This window comes from Mixophyes fleayi, chromosome 1, assembly GCF_038048845.1.
Source record: "Mixophyes fleayi isolate aMixFle1 chromosome 1, aMixFle1.hap1, whole genome shotgun sequence".
NCBI lineage: Eukaryota > Metazoa > Chordata > Amphibia > Anura > Limnodynastidae > Mixophyes > Mixophyes fleayi.
This window is the reverse complement of record NC_134402.1, coordinates 120,489,198-120,505,894: the sequence shown is the minus strand read 5'-3', so window position 1 is coordinate 120,505,894 and position 16,697 is coordinate 120,489,198. Positions and strand designations below refer to the sequence as shown.

Genomic DNA, 16,697 nt, shown 5'->3' with positions numbered 1-16,697 from the left:
AAAAGTGGAGATGTTGCCTATAGCAACCAATCAGCTTCTAGCTGTCATTTTGTAGAATGTACTAAAATAAATGATAACTATAATCTGATTGGCAACATCTCCAGTTTTTCAAACCTGCAACTTGATAAATTTACCCCCTGGTCTCATCCAATTTGACCACCTACGTATGTGGAAAAATTTAACATAGATCCTATCGCTTAGCATTCAGGATTGGCCTGTGTATGGCCAACTGCACTGATGTGACACAATGACACAGATAACTCTATATTTTACAGTTGTGTATATTATGTGTGTAATGATCTCATTAGGAAATGCTTAGTCCTAAACATGTGGGAGAAGATTCAACTGTAATGGAGTGGAGAGGTAATATTTTAGGTTAACACTCTGCAATGTATTTTACCTCTATTGGTCATGTTTAGTGGTCTTTTAAATATCAATTGCTGTATAAGGCATGAACTGAGTAATGATGCATGGCCAAGCTGATTGATGTAAAGTGATAGTCGGAAGTGAGTTGACATTTCCTTATAACCTTTTCTAAATAAAGAACAAATGGATCATCTAGTAGCTCCATATTACGGATTGTTGGCTGTGAGCCCGCTTCTCCTGACAAACAGTATGAGATGGACATTGCATACAACATGCTTCTCAGTCCTCAGCTTGTTTAACACAAGTGGGAAATGGATTTAAATGACCAAGTACTGTTCCTGTCAGTCTCTTTGGCCAATATGCCAAGGATTTTTGGCATGAAAATTTGGATCGGGATTTGTTGTTTGCTGCCTCTTATATATAAGGATGTTTAAAGAGGATATTATTAATGAATAGATATTCAGGAGCTTTACTAATATGTGGAAATATGTGGAACATTAAGATTTAACAGCTATATAATCAAAGTATTCTATACTACAAAGGGCGCATTGTTTATCATTGAGTGTACTAGTTACTTACTATTTGTAAATGTACCTGGTATGTAGTTTTGAAAAATGTTACATTAATAGTTATATTATTATATATATTATTATTACTAAATCATATTATATATTACAGAGTATTTTATATACAATAAATAATAACAGCCTTGGTAAAAGTCTAATTGCAAAGTACAGTTATTAACATACATACCATTATATATCAATGATCAAATTATCCTATTTCCTTTATATATAGTAAATGCTTTAGGCATTATTTGAATTAGCTGTTGATGTGGGCAGAAGTTCCTGTTACACTGAGCTCATTTGATCATTTAGATATACTGAAAGCTGGAACTTGATGATTTCACAGGATCTTTCTGAGGAGCATATGGAGTATGTTCCCACCAGTAATTGGGCTGTTCACTTTCTCATTAAAGCAGTTGTCCACTTTTGGACAATCCCTTCTAAAACAAACACGGACACTTCTTACAGCAAAAAACAAAAGCAGATGGATACAGCAAATGGAGTGGTCCTTTCAATGGAATTGTGCTTATTATTTCTGTAGTGAAAACAAGTGCATCACATGACGCCCATAGCTCTACAATAGGGCTTAATGGAAGCGCTTCTATAGAGCTCTATCACAAGCTATGGATAGACTGAGCGGCATATTTATCATGGGACCAAAAGCCCTGTGGCTGACGGAAATGGGTGTTTTTACTGGCAATAGGGCTGTGTCTTATACATCGAGGATTCACGTCAAGGTTTGACTAATAAGCCTAATTACCAAGCATCGTATCGTACCACCACAATACGTTCTCTGTTATCTCAGGAAGGTGATAGTGGAAGAAATTTTATAAAAACATGTTTTATCACCACGATAATTACTATATTAATAAATAGTGATGACACAGAAAGTATAGTTGTGGTGCTAATCTTTTTTGTCATTGTCTAAGAGTTGTGTGATGCATCTTTTGTTGTGTATGACATGTTGATGCTCCAGTTTTGTTTACATTTTACTTCTTAATAAATTGGCATTAGTAAATCAGGGAAAAACTGAACATTTTAGCTTCATATATAATAGTTGTCACTTAACACATAAACACTCTCAATTCCTCTCAGTGGCGGCGATTAGAGTAAACAAACAATGAACCAATATATTCCAATTAAATGGCAAATATTTTTGTTTGTCATTTAATCATATTCATTTATTTTCTTTGGTTAACATTCTGTTAAGTTATATATGTTAACGTTCATACAAACAGGAGGAACAATAACAGAACCAATTTGTAAACATGCACGTTTAACGTTAGATTTAAAATTTCTTTAAACAGAAATTTCTTGACTCATGTCCACATTAATGTAAATTGAATTTTGTTCTATAAAGTGAGCCATAAGGGAGTCTAACACTTGAGGAGTAGGTTGTATTTAGTAAATGGTTATAGAACATGTTCTACATACTGAACACCTGTACATCAGTAAATCTAGTCAGCAGTAGGATAAATGCAGGAAGCTTTAAATTCCATGCAGTGGAAAATGCATTCCTGTCTCCAGATACGCATAGCCTATCCAGATGATGAATGTAACATATAGATCATCATAAGGCGTTTATTTATTATCAGGCAGCGATAGGACTAGTTTTCTTTTACTTCTTATTGCAGCTTCAATTTATCATTACATTTTGCCCGGCCTTCTGAGCATTACACAGCACCCTAGTGCTACTGGCTGGCATCCAGGGCTCTTACCTTCTTGCCTGCAGGTCTAACTCTCTCAGCACATGCATGAACCAGCTTTGTCAGTTCACACATGCATAGTGGAACTTGGTAAAAATGTTAAAAAATAAATACATTTTAAAATAAATTCAAAAGTGAAATAAATGCTTTACTGAAATAAGAAAGCATTGTTTCTGTCAACACCCTGCTGCAGCCGTGGGAGTAGGGGTCTGACTAGGCTGCAGCCTAGTGGCGCAAGGCTTTTGGGGGGGCTCCAAATTTTTCGGGGTGCAAGAGAGAGGGAGAGGTATAAACTGAAATTACTTTTAAAATATAAGAGAATAATTGTCCTCCAAAGTAAAAAGAGAGAGAGACAAGGATGGTGACAGACATGACCGCTCCACCTTCACATCTTCACCCTCAGTAGTGCTTGTTCATGCCTCTGTTCTGCTAGACAGTTCTGATTTTAACAAAAAACGGAATGAGTGACAACAATTGGTGTGATCCTTTGAAAAAGCCAAGTGGAACTGAGTTTCAAAAACATTGGATTATAAACACATTGGTGCGGGATGAAGGAAGCTAGATTTTAAATTAAGGACAAGTTTGTTTTTACCTATCATGTATTAGCCTGGCATGGAATGGGAGGGGGGGGGCGCTACAAGCGTATTAGCCTATGGCGACCCTTAATCAGGCCCTGGATATGTATGATTTCTTCCTGCTGCTATGGCCATCCTGGGATCCTTCATAAACAGGCAACTGGTGGAACCATTCACCAAAGGGGGTTATTGCTGGCGGTAACACCTTGTATTGGGAGAAGCCCTAACTCCGGCAAAAACAATGACTAAAAGACCCCTAAATCTACTCATTACATTTTTGTATTTGTTCTACTCATTAAAAGCTAATGCATATTTTATGCATCACTTGATGAAATAGTTTATTCTTTTTTTTTTGTTAACATTTCATAGGCACAAACAAGCAGTTCTATTCAGCATTGAAACTACCTCCATTATCATCATCTTACTGTATAAAACAAGTGGTTGGTAAACACATAAAGTAGAAAAAGAATATTAAATGTTAAATCATAAATAAATAAATCATTTATTTGCCACCATCTGAACTGTAGGCATCAGCCTGGTCTGTCTACATGGTAAATTCAGTCCTGGCAACAAGCTGCATATCTTGTGACCAGAAGTCAGATGAGAGAAGCTTATACATTTTGGGTATTTTTAAGATTTTAAACCGGTAGAATTTGACTTTAGGATGTTTGTTATTTCCCTGCAGACCCCATTACATTTAGCAGTATTAAGTGGAAATCTTCCTACTGTCCAGCTGTTATGTGAACAAGTAAGTAACCATGGCCTATTACAGCTACACATTGTGCGTAGAAGAACAAACTACAAATAATATGATCTGTAACATATTATACATTCATATTTAGCTATAATAGAAATTTCTAAAGCAGTTAAGTATCCTACTGTTATGGCAGGACCAACCTGGGCATGTGTGACACGTTGGTGTGAAAGGGTCAATCAACACAAAACCACCTTGCTTGTCTAAAAGGACTAAAATGTTGCGCTCACTATTTAGACACCCATTACTTTCACTACTAAGAGTTAGTTCAAGAGCTGACACTCTTATGAAGTCTTCAATTACTCCTTGATTGGTCTCAAACTGGAATCACAACCTAATTTAATCAGAGTTACAGTAAACCAAACAAGTTCCTGCATACATATAGCATTATAAAACCCAAGGCAATCTGACATATTAATTAGTTAGGAACACAGAGAAAGGATGTTATTACATGGCAAAATTCACATTGCTTATTGAATAACAATTAAGACAACAAATTGACATACAATTTTTTTTTTTAATATAAACAGTCATAGCAAACTCATGTAATTCTGCTACCTGGGGAAGGTTAGAATGTATGAACAGTTCATCAGTAGAAAGACTGAACCCCAAGAACTGACCATTTTTAAACATTACTGCATTGCCCACCCCATCTTCCTTGCCCACTCTATGTATTTTGTGATCTGATTGAAAGAAGTATGTTGGTATATTAATCTGTTGTATGACTGTATTCTTCCCCTTTTGTTCTTCTAGTAAGGAATTCTATAAATAGTATTACACACTACTAGAACATAGTAGATACTTTAGTCCACTAAACAGGATGGGCCTGAGTCATTAAGGAGAGCAAAGCAAAAAAGTGAAGTAAGTTTTCTCCTGCACAAACCATGTTACAATGCAAGGGGTACAAATGAGCTTATTATTTTGCACATAAGCTAAATACTGGCTGTTTTTTATGCAGCACACAAATACTTGATAGCTTTATAATTACACTGAAATTTAAAGATGATCTAGGACATTCCCTATTCCAACTATAAATCTGTCCCCGCATTTTAAGTTTGCCTCCCCCTCCAATGCAACATGGTTTTGCCCAGGTGAAAAGTTACTCATTTGTTATGCTTTGCTCTCCTTAATAACAGGCCCGATATGGTTTTGTTAACGTGTGCAAAGGATATATGATTCATTTATATGGGTTCTTTGGCAATATTCATTATCTCCATAACTTCTTTATGGCCTGGTACCCATCAATAACACATGAGATGTGTCTGACTCCACTGGTCTTCTCAAATATAGATGATGGAATGTAATGCTTTGATAGAGTGACCCCAAAAACTCAGTGCATATTCCCTGTTGATTCTCTACTATAGATGTTTATCTCCCACAAATAACAATCCTTTATGTAATATACATTAAAAGTAGACAAAGTTATATACACATTTTTACTGTGACACGTACTTCACAAGCATCAGCAATAGTAAAACATGACACATTTTGAGAGCATCCACTATCTTTCACAAGCAAACTCTTCACTACTATTAAGAGTGTTAAAATACCTGTATTGTTATTCAAGGTAGATGCATCATCCATATATTAAAAATAAATTGTGTACATTTTTCTATAAAAACAATTTTTTTTTTATGAAGTGTATATATGTATATATTATATTATATTATATATATATATATATATATATATATATATATATATATATATATTTATTTGGCTTCAGGGTTCTTACATATATTTTTTTGTTAGATAACAGTAATTCGTTGTAATTTGTTGTAGTTTATTTGTAATTTGTTGTAGTTTATTTTGTAATTTGTTTCCACCCCTAGGATGGAGTTGAATTAGAAGGTGAAGACAACAACAGAAACACCCCCTTACGCCTGGCAAAGGGACGAAAATCAGAAATTGTCGCCTTTCTCAATAGCTCTATCATACAGTCAAAAAATCTCCACGCTAAGTGTGACTGGAGGTGATTACTGCACACTGTTTTATGTTACATACATTAGTACACGTAGGGCCTGATTCATTATAGAACCTTCATCATCATCATCATCATCATTTATTTATATAGCGTCACTGATTCCGCAGCACTGTACAGAGAACTCATTCACATCAGTCCCTGCCCCATTGGAGCTTACAGTCTAATTCCCTAACACACAGACACACACAGACAGAGAGAGAGACTAGGGACAATTTTTGATAGCAGCCAATTAACCTACTAGTATGTTTTTGGAGTGTGGGAGGAAACCGGAGCACCCGGAGGAAACCCAGGGAGAACATACAAACTCCATACAGATAAGGCCATGGTCGGGAATTGAAAACATGACCCCAGCGCTGTGAGGCAGAAGTGCTAACCACTGAGCCACCATGCTGCCGAACCTTAAATGCTAATACGTGCCGTATTTTGAACAAAATCGCTATGCACATGCCCAGAACCAGACCATGCGCCAGTGAGCATCCAATTCATCTTCGAGCGCAAAGGACCCTTACTATAGCCTAGAAATTATTTTTGTACTGTTTTGTCATTGAAGATTATATTATTAACAGGTAACATTAATTGATTTTTCTTTCTGTGCGTTATTTTTGGACTTTATATACCACATATGTATTGGATGTAGTCTGCATTGTACTGCCTGTTAGAGCACAGGACATCTAGACCCATATTCAACCAGAGATGTATCTTCAGATCCTCTCCCCACTGAATACAAATGTGCATATGCCCAATTTATGTGCAAATTAGAAAAACACAGTTTTTACCCCTTTTGCGTGCCTTAATAAATTTGGCCAGTACAGTACAGCAGATGTCTAGATAGATAAATATATTAGATAGATTAATTAGATTAATTATATAGACAGAGTATACGATTCAGTGCATGTGTTGTACCTGTTCTACTGAAAAAAAAGTTTTTGTGTCTGTATATTTAGGTTTATTGAATTTAAAACGAATGGCATTGTAGAAAGCAACAATGAAAAGATCATCAAAATGTTTTCTGTTTTTAAAACCTCCAGAGGATGCATCTTCCATATTCTAACTGCTTATGCGTTTAAGTGTCATCTTGGCAGCTAAGGGTGCAAATGCATTGCTTCTAAATGATCTTGTCTTGTCTGTTCATTCCTGATGATTTAACAGTTATCCAATAGTATTTGTATTGCCCTTTGCTCATGGCAAATAGATTATCTGCCATATGTACTGAAAACCATATGCACGTATAAGTTTACACAAAACTTTACAGATAATATTTAATCATTAACATCAATCCTTGCCCCACTGAAGCATACAATCTATATTCCCTACACACAGATACACACACCAGGATTATTTTCGCTAGAAGCCAATTAACCTCCCAGTATGTTTGGGAGTGTGGGAGGAAACCAGAGCGTCCAAAGGAAAGAAACTCCATGCAGATAGGGTCCTGGAGCCTGATTCATTAAGGATCTTAACTTGAGAAACTTCTCATTTCAGTCTCCTGGACAAAACCATGTTACAATGCAAGGGGTGCAAATTAGAATTCTGTTTTGCACATACCGTATTTGCTGGCGTATAAGACGACTGGGCATATAAGACAACCCCCAACATTACCCCTCAAAATATAGAGTTTGTTATATACTCGCCGTATAAGACTACCCCCTCTTCCGCACACCTTCCACACACCAAATAAAACGTAAAAGAACATCAGATTTGATTTCAACATGTTAATTTATATTCGAATACTTATGACATGCAGGAAAACTGTCACAAGGCTGTATGTTATCAAACATGTACAGTAAACATAAAACAGTGCAAGTTTATTAAGGAGTATGACAGGCACATCAAGAGTATAAACATTGGATCAGCAAAACCAGGGGATAGGTAACATGTTTCTGGGGACACGCCCCCTTCGTCAGACCTTGCTGAGCTCCCAAAGGAATGTTCATAAATAGTGTGAGGGTGGCTAAGACCCCTCCCCATCCTGTATTATACCAGCCAATAGTAAATGCCAGAGGCTAATTCACTAAAGCTGAATGGAACAATAAACCTATGGGAGCTACCATGCTGTTTGTTTTCTAAGCTGTTAACCAAACTGGAACTGTCAATGATAGAAGGAAGATAACAAATAGAGGGAGAGTGCTGGACATTTTCTATGCTGTATTGTACTGTACAATGGTGCAGTACTGTGGTTGGCTGTTGGCTGCATACAAAGCCTGATTGGATTGGTCCCTGCTCCCTGTCTCCATGTCACTAGCAGCAGTCTGGTCCGCCCTTGAATCCATATTATGGATAGTACCAGTATTATAGTACCGTACCATATATTAATACCAAGTGACATACTGTATATTATGACCTGATAAGAGATTTGGATAGGGAGTATTTATCAAGGTATGCATAAGTAGGGGGGAGGGGGCGAGGAGAAAGTTGTAAAATGTATAAAAGTATACCCCTGTGTGCATTTATTGTTACCGGTTTCACATGAGTGCCATTAGTATTAGTATTAGTGCCATTACAGTACCTGTCATTGTCACCATTGTGCGGCCAGTCCCTGCATCTCCCTGTAATTGGCACTAGTGCGCAAGTCCGCATGTGCGAGCTCTGCGTAGACAAGGGGCGGGCCGGAGCGCCGCTGCTTCCCGCCGAGCAGAACGGGACGTTCTTGCCGAAAAGGCTGGCACCCCTGTATCGCTGCTGATGCTCGCCGCAGCCACGCTGATGACCCGCCGCGGCCGCACTGGATACCGCGCGATACTGGATGGTATGTAGAATGAGGTGGGCGGGCATCGGGAGGCCACTATGGGCACCGGGCGAGTATCGGAAGGCCACTATGGCAGCTATGTCTATCCCCACTGAAGTGCACCCGGCGTATAAGACGACCCCCCCACTTGGAGGCATGTTTTGCAGGGCAAAAAAGTCGTCTTATACGCCGGCAAATACGGTAAGTTAAATACTGACTGTTTTTTCATGTAGCACACGAATATTTGATAACTTATTTGTACACTGAAATTTAAAGTTGATATTTGTGTGCTACATGAAAAAACAGTCAGTATTTAACTGATGTGCAAAACAGAATTCTAATTTGCACCCTTTGCATTATAACATGGTTTTAAAAGTCCAGGAGACTGAAATAAGAAGTTTCTCAAGTTAAGATCCTTAATAAATCAGGTCCCTGGCCGGGATCAAACCCATTCATAATTTATTATTTGCTTATACCAGACAAGTGTTGTGTGTGCCTGGGTAGTAAAATGTAACTTTGTGTGTAGAATTTCAAGATTAATTACGTTGTATGATCTCTTATGTTTGGCATCTATAATCTTAACATGTAATGTAATGATTGTTTGAATTAAAGTCCCTTTTGCTTTTCTTTGTAGAACATGGGTGTTTGGTCGTCCGGGCAAATCAAAGGGGCCCATACTATTCTTTTATGGTAATTTATTCCTGTGGGGTTACCCAACTTACTTCTTTAAGGTAAATGATAAGACAAAAGTAACTAAACATACTTAATGCTTCTTAAAAGACATTTGTTTACATACTTAAATGTAAACATTGGTGGGGTTTGTAGTACCTTTCGTCCCCAAGCAGCACCAGCATTTTAGAACCAGCTTGACAAGGGATTTTAGTTTTTTCAGATATTGTTATAAACAATCTACTACTAGAGTCTAGCTAACAATTGTAGTTAGGTAATGAGTCTTTTAAATGTAGGTATGTAAAAAAAACATTTCCTCTAAAGGGGTTGTACACACCTGTTACCCATGCTGATTTTAACAGCTTATTGCAGCAGATTTGAAAAAAGGAGAAGACATTCAATGAGTAGGGGGTGGCACATGGTTAGGAGAGTTTTTTGGCCAATCATATGTCGACTTTTCAAGCCTGCATTTAATAACTATCAATCAGTTTTGTGTCAGTTGAAATGAAGACAGTCCCAATTACACTTTCCTTTCATCCTACCGCCGATAGTTCAAAATCAGCATAAACAATCTAGCAGTGTTGTTATCTAGCAAAGGAGCTTACAATCCAGGATTACCAAATGCTAAGCTCTTTTTGTGTAGCCTTTTTGTCCTTGTTACTCTTATGGTTACTTGTATCTCCTTTCAAAATTGTGCTTTTGTATAATACACTATATGCACAAAAGTATTTGGCCACACCTGTTAATTATTGAATTGAGGTGTTTCAATCAGACACGTTGCCAGAGGTGTATAAAATCAAGCACCTAGCCATGCAGTCTCTATTTGCAAACATTTGTGATAATGGGTCATTCTGAAGAGCTCAGTTACTTCAAGAGTGCTACTGTGATAAGATGCCATCTTTGCAATAAGACGGTTGGTGAAATGTCATCCCTGCTGGATATTCCACAGTCAACTGTAAGTGATATTATTAGAAAGTGGAAGCATTTAGGAACAACAGCTATTCAGCCACGAAGTGGAAAACCACGTAAAATCACAGAGCGGGGTCAACGAATGCTAGGGCACATGGTGCGTATAAGTCGCCAACGTTCTGCTGATTCCATAGCTGAAGAGCTCTGAACTTCCACTGGCATTAATGTAAGCACAAAAACTGTGCAACGGGAGCATAATGGAATGGGTTTCCATGGCTGAGCAGCTACATGCAAGCCTCACATCACCAAAATCAATGCCAAGCGTCGGATGAAGTGGTGTAAAGCACACAGACACTGGACTGTGGAGCAGTTGAAACGTGTTCTGTGGAGTGATGAATCACGCTTCTCTGTTTGGCAGTCAGATGGATGAGTTTGGATTTGGCAGATTCCAGGAGAACATTACCTGCCTGACTGCATTATGCCAACTGTGAAGTAAAGTGAGGAGGTATAACGGTTTGGGGCTGTTTTTCAGGGATTGGACTAGGCCTCATATCTCCAGTGAAGGGCACTATTATGCTTCAGCATACTAAGTCATTTTGGACAATGCTATGCTTCTAACTTTGTGGCAACAGTTTGAGGAATGCCCTTTTCTATTCTAACATGACTGTGCCATAGTGCAGAAAGCAAGGACTACAAAGACATGGTTTGATGAGTTTGGTATGGGAGAACTTGACTGGCCCGAACAGAACCCTGAAATCAACCCCATCAAACACTGTTAGGATGAACTGGAAAGGGGATTGCGAGCCAGGCCTTCTCGTCCAACATCAGTACCTGACCTCATAAATGCTCTACAGAATGAATGGGCACAGAAACAGTACAACATCTTGTGGAAAGCCTTCCAAGAAGAGTGGAAGCTGTTATCGATGCAAAAGGTGGACCAACTCCATATTAAAGTGTATGTATTTGAATACAATGTTATTAAAGTTCCTGTTGGTGTAATGGTCAAACATCCAAATACATTTGTCCATATAGTGTATATATATGTGTGTGTATATGTATGTATATATAAATTAACACAGTGAATGCAGAAATGTTAAAACTTTTTCTGCATTTTGTCCATTATTTACACTGACACAGAGCAGATGTGCATTCCACTGTTGTTTTTCTAAATTACAGGAATTGTGCAATTTAGATTTAAATGATACATACAGTATTTACAAGTCAGGAGAGTGATTTAACTACGAAGCCAAGCGGCTTGTGGAAACAAATTGAAATCTCATATGACATTGCTTTAACAATAACATTCTAACAGCAAAACTGTTGAAATGAGAGTCTTGGAAAAAAATATACCTTAAGTTTAATTTTAACTTGACAATATTTCTTAGTATCTGTAATCCCCTCTTAGTATGGTTATGGCCGCAGTTTCCAAAAGCATACCCGCAACAGTCATGATTTTGGAGGGACAGTCCCAATTTCTGCAACAAAAGATGGTGAAGGGTCTAAGGTTTAGATTTTCATAATTTGATTGCATGGTTTGCCATGGTTTAGCCTGAGAGGATTGGGGGACATGGTCTAAAATGTCCAGGTTTCCTAACTGGGATTTGCGTCATTGCGCATCAGGGAATAGCCATAATGATGTGGAAAACTTCGTCAAGCCCACCTCTGGGTGGGGGTCTCTGCAAGCTCCCTGAAACTCTGGAGTGTCTCCGATGTTCCAGGAGAGTTGGCAAGTATGACACAAAACTGTTGGAATATGTCAGTTTGCTATTGCAAATCCTGCTCTGCGTAAATGATTGTCACTGACTTGCCAATAGACACAAAGTATATGCTTTATTTTTAGCCAGTGCACAGTGACAAAACGCTTTTATTCATAAATTCCTCACTAACTACTTAAGATTCATTTTAACAATATTATCTCCATTTTTTCTATAGAATGTGTCAAAATGAAAAAAATAAATAAGGGAACTAAAACAGATGTGATCTGACATTGAAGGAGTTTTTTTCACTTGAAATACTCTCATATTTAGTTTGGCTCAGTCTGATCCCTGATTATGTTACAGTGAGTCGCTACTTTTTCTTTAATTTAACCGTTGGGCAGTATTGCTGGCTAAACACTATTTATTTTTCTTTCTCTGTGTACAGATTTTGCCTGTCTCATACAATGCCATCTGGGAATGGCATATCACCTTTCTCCTCTGCAATGTATTGATGTGGATCTTTTTCTTAAAAGCATCCCTGATGGACCCTGGCTTCCTTCCTCAGGATACCGAAGAGTATAACTGTGCTGTCAGGCAGGTGCTGTATTCTCCAACTAGAACACTGGGTCAACACAAGAGAAATAATATCAGAAACCAATATGCTAATAAAAGTAAGGTGTAGGAAGCATATCATTAAAGGGACAGAGGGGGAGCTGCAAGTTTTCAGCCCTGGGATACTTTCATCCATTACTACTGGACCCCAGGGGCATGATTCATTAAGGATCTTAACTTAAGAAACTTCTTATTTCAGTCTCCTGGACAAAACCATGTTACAATGCAAGGGGTACAAATTAGTTTTCTCTTTTGCACATAAGTTAAATACTGACTGTTTTTTCATGTAGCACACAAATACTTGATGGCTTATTTGTACACTGAAATTTAAAGTTGATATTTGTGTGCTACATGAAAAAACAATCAGTATTTAACTTATGTGCAAAACAGAATACTAATTTTCACGCCTTACATTATAACATGGTTTTGTCCAGGAGACTGAAATAAGAAGTTTCTTAAGTTAAGATCCTTAATGAATCAGGCCCCAGGTGTGTAATAAATGCTGCACCTGATTGGGATTGCTGAATACAGTACATACCCTTATGTGGGTATATATTGGTGGGTACAATCCCATCCATTGAATCTTGCACACAATCTTCAGCTTGCAGGTCACAGCTTCTTCTCTATGGGCTAATAGTGGGAAAGGTGGACAACCTCTTTAAGAATAGAAACACACATTTGAAAACCTTACATTGATAACATTAACAAGTCAATTCATTGTAACATCTTTCCTCATATGTTTCCATTTTACCAACCACTGGCGTGTTTATATTATACATATATTAAAGTAATTTGTCTAATGTAATATAATGTATAAGCTCAATAGATAAAATATTTTTATAAACAGCATGTCCTGGCATCAGAATGCCGTTTATACAAGATTATTTCAGTCAAACTTCCCTCCGTGTACCTGCAAGCAGCTGCTCTATCTGCCTGCTCTTTCTTACTGCCAAATATCAGCAGGCTGTCAGATTTGTTCCTACAATCAGCAGAACAAATTTGGTCGGAAAAAAATTCCTGCAAACTCCCTCAGAGGTGTTGTGCCACAGGGCTGAAACTCTGCTCATATAGGGGCCGATTCAATACAAAGGTATGGGCCTCCAGAATGGCCACGAAGGCACTCCACAGTGATGCCACATTGCAGAATTTTTCTTGCACCCCATAGTGGTGCGCAGGAGAATCTGCAACAGTTGGGTATGGAAATGTGCACAGCCCAACATGGCAGTGGTGTCCAATGGCACAATGCTTTGAATGAAATGGCCCTATAGCTGAGCTGTGGATTCCAGTATTTAATCTAGAGCCTGACATCAGTGTGGTAGTGGACAAAGATTTAATTCCATTTGATTTGTCTACCATCCTAATTGAAAATAAAAGAGGGTCCTTGATGCTAGCAATTAAACTTCATTAATTTTATACTTTTAGCAGATAATTTTACTACATTAAAATTGACAAAGCTGAAGTGGAATTAAGCTTAATAAATAAACACTATTTTTAAAACTACATGTATGTGCCACCTGTTCATACATGTGAAAGTAATACATGACATAAATTACACAAGTAATATTATACACCCATGGTTAAACTGGAATAAAATATCCCAGAAAAAGACACAGGTGTATAGAACATTCACCCACACGCTGCTCACTATTTAGAACAAGTAGGTAATCAGCTGCTGTCTTGTGTAATGTCTGTGTAAACCTGACATAAAAATGTAAAATGTATATAGGAAAGAAGACTGCACTAGAATAACAAATCCAAAATATATAAAAGTATCAATTTATTATAAAAAATGCTTTAAAAATTGTGCATAAAACACATAATAACAAATAATGCAGTAAATTCTTTATATAGCAGATATTTTTTAGGAAGCTTCCTTATATCAACTAGTCACAAAAAATATGTATGTTCGAGACACAGGTGTAAATGGGTCTCTAAGGAATCCGAGTGTGTATATGAAAATATATAAGCACACCGTCCGGGTGCAACTAAAGGAAAGCCGGTACAGTGTTGATTCAAAGCCTGCAGCACTCAGCCGTGCGGATATGGTAATAGTCTGTGTATACCAGCAGAGTCTGTCAGCTGCTGGATAATAAGTTCTTTAGGGAAATCTTCCGCAATATGTCCGCACACCAGGGGCGGATCTAGAAATTTTTTCTACCCCGGGCGATATAGGGGGGGGGAGGGCGATTTAAGCCCCGCCCCCTTTCTAACTTCTAAGGCTGCCGGCGGCTGCACAGTATGTGCAGGTCCGTTAGGCAGTGATAATGTGCTGTCCCGCTGCTCTGATTGTGTTTAAAACACAATCAGAGCAGCCGGGCAGCACATTATCACTGCCTAACGGACCTGCACAGTGTGCAGCCGCCGGCAGCAAGCCCCTGCTAGGGGGGGGATCGCCCCGATCGCCCCCCCCCTGGATCAGCCACTGCCGCACACTGGCTCTGATCCGGCTGCGGCTGATAATTCAAATGTATTTACTATGATCAAATGAAATTTCTGATGCATTTCTGTGTTTCTCACAGAAGGCAATAAACCTACTGCCTAGCCTACTGAAGAAAGTGTGAGACACACAGAAACGCCTCAAGGATATATCAGTGAATATATGCCTATATATATTTAATTTGATCACGTTTACATTATCAGTCGCAGCCAGATCACTTCTGATAACAGTCATTAAAATAGGTGGAGTTCCTAGAAAAAACAATGACCTACAAAATGCCAAAACAGTTTTAATTTAATTTCTAATATTGTGGGTTTTTTATCTGTTTCCTTTTAGGCTATTCATTTTAATGACTGGAAAAATGGCAAGAAAACCCTAAACAGGCTTTGCCACACTTGTCATCTTGTGAAGCAACTGCGTTCTAAGCATTGTCGGGTTACAAACCGTTGCGTGTCACATTTTGATCACTATTGTCCGTATATCTATAACGATGTTGGACACCATAATAGGTTTGGCTATTATTTTGTTTATCCATATTATTTTCTGTGACTTGTACCTGATAGTGAGAGTATGAATCTCATTAAATATTTAACATCTTACATTGATTTCTCTGTAATGCTGACCTGTAACAAAAAAATAGGAAGCACTTACTGTATGTTACATGTGTAAGTCAGAGCTGCAGCTGTAATGTATTTCCTCTTAGATCTATGTGAGAAAGTAGCATAGGAGAGGAAGCTTTGTCCTGTAATTATCTGTTTACTAGTAACTGATCAGTGGCTTTGCAAAATTAGATTTATTCCTTTTTTTATTTATTAGTGAATATTTTACAACTAATGTCCAGACGTTAAAGGCTTCATGAGAAATATACTTGGCAAGAGTGTGCTGAACAGTGTTCACATTGTGAGCTCTGCCCATTCAGTATATATAGGCTAAAAGCATTGTTTACCTCCAAAAATGTAGAAAAAATAAACTCAGAGAGTTATTCAAAAGTTTTCAGGCCTGACTCATTAAGGCAAGTAAAGCAAAAAAAAAGGAGTAACTTTGTACTTTGGCAAAACCATGTTGCATTGGAGGGGGAGGTAAATTTAAACTGCGCAGATATATTTATAGTTGGGGTAGGGCATGTTCTAGATCAACTTTAAATTTCAATGTAAAAATAAAGTTATCAAGTATTTGTGTGTTACATGAAAAAAACAGCCAGTATTTAATTTATGTGCAAAATAATAAACTCATTTGTACCCCTTGGTTTGCAACATGGTTTGTCCAGGAGAAAACTTACTCTTTTTTTGCCTTACTTTCCTTAATGTATCAGGTCCTTCATGTGTAATTGACCTGTTAGTTTGCTCCATATGTATAGCATCCTGTAATTGTTTTTCCAGGGTCCGAACAGGTAAACTTTAATCTGGAAGTATTACCACCCCATCTCATGTAAAATTAAATATAAATGAACATTATGAAGTATTCCATTAGAAATAAAATACTAAAGTTTTTATTGTATCTAATATGTTTTGGAGATCTTCTGTCCTTACTTGCTGGGTTCCCTTTAGTGAAGGGAAGGGAGGAGAGCAATTTAGGGTGACTTGTCTTCAGAGTTTCTGTTTAGCTCACTTAAAGTGTTTATGACAGTAGAACATACGCCTCTGATACATTTTAAATTATACAACTGGACAGCCATGTGTCCTGAAATTTAAAATCAT

The 16,697-nt window shown here is 37.7% G+C and overlaps 1 protein-coding gene across 3 annotated transcripts in view; it reads left to right on the top strand.

Annotated features, from left to right (window-relative positions):
- Positions 1 to 16,697, top strand: part of LOC142141483 (uncharacterized) — a 46,369-nt gene that overhangs the window by 13,171 nt on the left and 16,501 nt on the right. For all 3 annotated transcript variants that reach the window (XM_075200026.1, XM_075200009.1, XM_075200017.1), the window contains exons 4-8: positions 3,899 to 3,961; positions 5,800 to 5,939; positions 9,311 to 9,407; positions 12,397 to 12,549; positions 15,337 to 15,509. In XM_075200026.1, coding sequence (XP_075056127.1) covers positions 3,899 to 3,961; positions 5,800 to 5,939; positions 9,311 to 9,407; positions 12,397 to 12,549; positions 15,337 to 15,509 — 626 coding nt within the window. The remainder of the gene's footprint in view (positions 1 to 3,898; positions 3,962 to 5,799; positions 5,940 to 9,310; positions 9,408 to 12,396; positions 12,550 to 15,336; positions 15,510 to 16,697) is intronic.